Source organism: Pteropus vampyrus, unplaced genomic scaffold (assembly GCF_000151845.1).
Source record: "Pteropus vampyrus isolate Shadow unplaced genomic scaffold, Pvam_2.0 Scaffold470, whole genome shotgun sequence".
Taxonomy (NCBI): Eukaryota; Metazoa; Chordata; class Mammalia; order Chiroptera; family Pteropodidae; genus Pteropus; species Pteropus vampyrus.
Genome location: NW_011889251.1, coordinates 1,507,940 through 1,514,528, shown reverse-complemented (window position 1 = coordinate 1,514,528; position 6,589 = coordinate 1,507,940). Strand labels below are relative to the sequence as shown.

General features: G+C 35.4%; 4 protein-coding genes across 4 annotated transcripts in view; 1 reads left to right on the top strand and 3 right to left on the bottom strand.

The window, feature by feature from the left end:
- The window catches only part of LOC105306989 (protocadherin alpha-1-like), a 191,277-nt gene that overhangs the window by 120,060 nt on the left and 64,628 nt on the right, over nt 1-6,589 (bottom strand).
- LOC111732553 (protocadherin alpha-10-like) overlaps nt 1-6,589 on the bottom strand; it is a 107,576-nt gene that overhangs the window by 92,726 nt on the left and 8,261 nt on the right.
- The window catches only part of LOC105306992 (protocadherin alpha-10-like), a gene marked incomplete at its 3' end in the record, with an annotated part of 8,691 nt that continues 2,104 nt past the window's right edge, over nt 3-6,589 (bottom strand). Inside the window, exon 2 of the mRNA XM_023524509.1 lies at nt 3-437. Coding sequence (XP_023380277.1) covers nt 3-437 — 435 coding nt within the window. The remainder of the gene's footprint in view (nt 438-6,589) is intronic.
- Nucleotides 292-1,618, top strand: LOC111732554. The gene has a single exon (XM_023524498.1). The coding sequence runs from the start codon at nt 1,044-1,046 to the stop codon at nt 1,422-1,424; it is 381 nt and encodes a 126-aa protein (XP_023380266.1). The 5' UTR covers nt 292-1,043; the 3' UTR covers nt 1,425-1,618.

Sequence of the window (6,589 nt, the reverse complement as noted above, 5' to 3'; positions counted from 1 at the left end):
TTCTCCTTCACGAACACCGTGTACTCCGGCTGCGCGAATACCGGCGCGTTGTCGTTCACGTCGGCCACCTCCACGGACACGCTGGCGGTGGCTGACAACGAAGGCGACCCCCCGTCTCGTCCTGTGACCACCAAGTCATAGATGGACACACTCTCGCGGTCCAGGGCGCTGTCCAGCACCAGTGAATAATAGTTTTTGAACGTGGACATTATCTTGAAGGGAACGTTGGGCGTTAGAAAACAGGTCACCTCTCCGTTGGCACCAGAGTCGCGGTCGAATACCCTAATCAAAGCAATGACGGTGCTAGGCTGAGTGTCCTCTCGTACTGGGAGAGACAGGGAAGTCACGGTGACTTCAGGAGCGTTATCATTGACATCTATGATTTCTACCCAGAGTGTACAGTGACCTGACATTGGGGGATTTCCCTTATCTTTGGCCTGTACTTCAATTTCATAAAACGTGTTTTCTTCATAATCTAAAATTCCATTGACCCTCACCTCTCCATTATTTTCATCTATTATAAATAAGCGTTTTCTATTGGGCTTAATCGATATCAAGGAGTATGTTACCTCCCCATTGACTCCTTCATCTGGATCTGTAGCATTTAACTTAATCATAAAAGTTTCTTTAGCTGCGTTTTCCATCAATCTCACTTTATATTCTGATTGCTCAAATTCTGGATCATTGTCGTTAATATCCAAGACGTGGATTAAAAGCTGAACAGTGCCAGTGAGCTCCGGTTTCCCCCTGTCTGCGGCCGTCAGTAGCAAACTAACTTCCGGAATTTTCTCTCTATCCAGAGACCTCTTTAATGTAAGAGACAGTCTATTAGTCTGCTTACTATTTGTTGGTATTTCTAAGGAAAAATATTCATTTTGACTTAGTCTGTAGGTCAATAGAGCATTCTCTCCTATATCTGCATCAGAAGCGCCCTCTAGAGGAAAGTGCGAGTCAGGTTGCTTAGATTCATAAATCAGCAGCTTTTGTTCTCTGCCAGAGAACTCTGGCGGATTGTCATTAATATCTTTAACCTTCACCTCCACATGAAAAACTTGCAGCGGCCTCTCCACGATCACCTCCAGGTGGATGCTGCACTCCAGGCTCCGTCCGCACAGCTCCTCGCGGTCGATCCGAGAATTCACAAACAAAATGCCATTCTGCAGATTTATCTCCAGAAGGTCCCCACTGCCTTTGGATGCTACCCGGAACAGGCGCGGCACCAGCTCCTCCAGCTCCAGCCCCAGGTCCTGGGCGATGCGGCCCACGAAAGTGCCGTGTTTAGCCTCCTCGAGGACCGAGTAGTGGACCTGGCCGCTCCCAGCCTCCCAGATTGCGAAGAGCAGAAGCAACAACTGCAGTCTCTGAGTGCCCAATCCCCTTTTTCGAAAACTGAACATCGCATACGACATCGACTTGCAAAATAAGATCCTTTACATTTACTGTACCAGAGACTCCAGTTTCGGGTTAAAAACCTCGCTGAATTTTTGAGAAGTTTCAAAGGATCCGTTAACAGTAGCGTCCGGCATTATGGAGTGGTCTTGTATGGGGAGTTCCTGGATGTTCAGACCAAACCTTGAATAAACTATTTCCACTAAGTGAAGAGCGACACCTTGTGCCTGAAATTGTGACTACTGTACACTACATCCAATACCACAAAGTTTTACTTAAAGAGGAAAAAATAATTTCTTGTGTTTCATGATATTTTAACCCCAAGATATTATTTCCAAAGTGCTTATTTATGGAATATTCAGATTTTAAATCATATTAAAACTGATAGTATCCAGCAAATGGCATTTTATTCTTGACTAACAAAATTTAAATTTTTGTTCCTATGTTTAAGTTATACCGTAATTTTTACTTATCTACATACATGTATATAAATTATCTAAGTAACCTTATGAAAAACTAGGATTAAACACTTGCTACAGGTATTTGAATAGTTTTACCTTTCTCCCTTGTTACTTTGGCTGCTAGGAAACTCGAAGAAAAATTTGAAGTTTTAATAATAACTATTTCATTTTTAAGTCTTGCATATTATGTTCTTATCTATGTTCACTTACCTTCTCATATTTTCCTTAGTTCTGATTCCTTACATTTACATTTAATTGTATTATTTATTTTTACATTTAATTGTGTTCTTATTTACATATAATAGGGTTTTTGTTGCAAATAACTTTATATCCATTGAGGAATAATAAGAAAAACAAAAATATATTTTTGAATTTGGTAGTTTAAAACACAGAATTCACAAGGGGAAAGTCTATTGATGTATAGAAATGTAAATTTCATATTCTCATGTAAGTTCCATTACTAAGAGTATTACATGAGGTATCAAAATGATACTTTATGTAATGGTGTCAATGAAAAAAAGTTATCTTTCAACTATAGAATAAGTTTTATTATTATGAAATAAATAAAAATCGCTATGAAAACATCTGTACCATATTGGTATTTCTAAGTTACCAACATTGGTTTTTGGATATCTACTCAATATATATTCATGAGAATAGCTGAACTGTTTCTTTTTTAAAGAATTTTGGGTTTAAGATTCAAATTTTGGGTTTAAAATCCAAATTTTGGGTTTAAGTTTATCCAAAAAAGGGGAAATAATTTTTAATTATATCTCCTCTAAGTGCCTACTAGTACACACACACACACACACACACACACACACAGAAACATAGAAAATAATCAAATAATTTAACTAAATGGAAAGTGACCTTAGTGTTCATGGAAATTCAAGTTCATAAAATACCAGTAGAAAATGAAAATTGCCAATATGAGCTTTCATTGCCTGAAGTCGTAATTTGGCTGCATATCCTCTGTGTTTTCGTATAGCCTTGGGTTTTAAGGGGAGGGAAAAAGGATACAATAGAAGTTTAGAGTAGAAAGTGATCCGGAATAAATAACACACTAGCTTGAGTATTTTCTTGTATAATTTTGATGGTTCATCTCCAATCTAAAAATATTAAAATATAAAAAAATTTTATTTATTTGTGTTAATGTTTTTCTTTATCTTGAATATATACACAGATATGTATATATATTCTACTGCTAATTTCAGATCTTGTTCCACTTTTTTCAGATTTATTCTTTTGCTGATATTGTTCTGCTAGAACTCTTATTAAATACAAAATTCTTTCTTACAAAATAAAGCAGGCTCGTCACCTTTTATGACACTGTAATGCATCTGTAACACAATCTGTTATGCATCTGTAACACAAGCAGTCATATGTTTCTCTAATCAAAATATATTACACTAGATAACAATAGATTTAATATATTTGAAGACTGTCAGATTTATTTTGGAGAAAAGGCAAGCAACCACTTCATTATGGAAATTGAGGATTGAGGTATGACATGCGAAGTGGAGTCTTCAAAGGCAGATAGAGAGATGTACATGAGAAAGTTTACCCAAGGGAGATGAAGAACTTACATGTCTGAATTAAAATCAAATGCTAATTTAAAAATTACTTTCCAGTAATGTGGTGTTTTGTGAGTATATGGAGTGGCACTGGACAAACTGCAAGTCATAAAGAGTTTTACATATTGTATGAACTAAGAACCCATCTTCTGCATTTTGGCTGTTATATTTCAGATATAGTTGCCATCTCAACTAGCCCCTTTAGAAGAGATTATGCTATCGTCGAACTCATCTTTGAGGATAGATCTGAGATTTGGCAATAGGCTAATGCCAAGAAGTCATATCAATATCATTGTTAACCATAATTTTGTAAAATCAATTGAAAAGAATGAGGAACTTTGTGCCTGACCTTTACTAAACCAATTTGGTTAGTCTTAAGTTCCAACTGTATGTCCTGCTAGTCATGTGTTAGAGTGCATTGTTTAATGTCCTATGAGTCCTCATCATCCGCTAATATTCCATAATAGTTCTAGTACTATTACCATTGAAAACATAAAAAGAGAAATAAATCTTGAATTCATTTTTGGAAACACAGAAGGTTCTTCAAAATCGGTAGATTAGAAGTACTATTCAACATCGGATTAATGAAATTGTAGGATATACTCAGCAATGTTCACACTGTGCTATCATGGCTTTTTCAAGTATACACAGTTATTTGATCACAGATCATTTGTTCAGTTGGCACAAATCTCTCAGACAATTATAAAACTAAAGAAGATTGAATCTTTAAAGATGTAAACACAAAGATTTTCATGTGAAAATATACCATTAAAGCTGTATTAAAGTATCCAATATTGGAAATACTTATTGAATCCTTTGCTGCTGTTCAGGATCCCAGAAATAATCATATTACTACTTATATTTGCCCAAAACATATCCTTATTCACAGTGCTAAAAAGACAAGGTCATTTTCATATGTGTCATTTGGCTTTGGTGTTCTGCAAGAACATTGCAGACCACAGTTTTCTGACTTTTCTCATATATTAAATGATTATTTTTCTTATTTTTATCACTTCCGAACTGATTCATAGTCCTTATAGGGCAATTCTAAATTATTTATTGATTGAATAATATTAATACCTATCAATGTGACATTAACACAAATGATGACGATCATGAACTCTTTTGAGAAAAAAATCACTTAACAAAAATCCTAATTCCCATCTCAATTATGGCATTGTACAAAATTAATCATGAAGATAATCATGAAGAGGTTTTTTTTCCTTAGCAAAACAGAAAGGAGGTTTCACCTGTATATAGCTTGTGCTTGACATTCCTAGCCAGAACTATTCCTGATCAGAGAAAAGATTTACTACAGAAAACTCTACAGTGATAAAAACAATGGGTCTGGAATCTAAAAGATATGCATTTGAATATCATCTCTATCATGTGCTAGCTGAATGGCAATAGAAAAGACAAATATCTCTTATGGCATTTTAAAATTTTGGGTAGTCTCATGTAATTTACAAGTTGTTAAAAGGATTTTTTAAATTATGTATTTTAAGCCCTTCGCACCATGTCTAACAAATAGAAATAGCTCAATCATGGTAGTATATTATAGTTAGTGATGGATGAATGGTATTCCAGTACAATAACTAAGGCTTGGCTTTTCCTTTTCTGAAGATTTCCTAACATTCATCTTTATGGAAATCATCCTGCTTTTTAGGTAGAAAACAACCACTAATGCCTTCTCAGCATTTCTATTAACCTTACCCTATCTACCATAACATGGTTCTCCTCCCAAATGTAAATTATCATATATAATTTATTTTTCCACACACTCCAATTAAAGGGTCTCTAATTTGTATACTGGAACCCAAAGAACAAAATTAACCTCCACATTATTTGATTCACACCCTTACAACCCTAAATACAAGTTCTCTGTGAATATAGCTTTGTGACAATAAAGTGTTTGCATAGTACGCATCTAAAGTATACAATGTTAAATTCTGAAATTCGATCAACAACATTATTGTCGAGTGCTAGTGCCAAGTGGAAGTGTCAAGTGAAAGTTTCATGGTTCTTACATTCAAGTTATTTAAAGCAAGTCATTTTGAAGACCAAGTGGCTTGGTGAACATAGGCAGCAGCATCATACTTCCTTATACATGGGAAGACTCTCTTAAAGCACACATACAAAAAAAGTATGAATTTTTCTGCCCTAAAATATTTCCATACAGCCTCATGACAAGTACCATGAATGGAAGAAATATCAGTATATTCAATGCTCAAATAAATCTTCCAGATAAAATAGAGTTCAATAAATTAATCTGGAGGAAAGCCGCAATGAATTCAACAGGCAATTAGCAAAACTGATGTCATATTAGAAAATAAAGGGGGGAAAGTCTATCTGAAGCAGCCGAAGACTATAAAGAAAATAAGCTTGAAATTATGAGGGATTAAAAACAAAATTAAGTAAAATCATCCCCAAAGACAAGGTGAAACATCACCCACTATCTCAAAGACCATGTCATTGATTAGAAACAAAATGGTTTATAAAATGAGACCACCTCAACTACCTATGCCCATAATAGGTAAACTTACAGATTATAGGAAGGTAACAATTTAACCATGTTTAAAATAAAAAAAAAAACTAAATTATGAAGTTCTGCATTATTACGGTAATTTGAATACATAAACATAATGAGTGAAAGGCACCACGTAGAATAAGAAGAAAGGGAGAATGAACTTGCTGCAAAATGACAAGTAAAATATTATTTCAGCCTGTCCACACTCTCCATTTCTCAGGAGTGATCCTTACTTCCTTCCTCTCTGACTAACTTCCACATTAACAGAAAGCTTTAGTCATCTATTTCATTACAGCTATTACTTTTACTATTATTATTTCTACCAACTAGATAATATTCTTGGTGTTTATGAAGACTGGTGAAAAATAATTAAAAATTTTCTCCATCCCAAGAGAAAGCCAAAACCAAATGAAGCAACGAACTTACAGTAATATGTTGGTAAACGACTATGTGAATGACATTAATAGGCATTAAATACACCCCAAAATTCCTGTACTTACATTCCCGCACATCTGTTTTTCTCCACTATCTCCAGAACTCGAAACAGGAGGAACACTAGGGCTGAAAGCCATTAGATCCGTCTTGGGCGGGCCCTCCCCAGAGCACTCCTTCTGCCGCCTCTGCTGCGAGCACAACCA

Excerpts from the sequence above, each read along its gene's own strand:
- LOC111732554 (XM_023524498.1), top strand. The coding sequence starts at position 1,044 with ATGAAAAACTTGCAGCGGCCTCTCCACGATCACCTCCAGGTGGATGCT.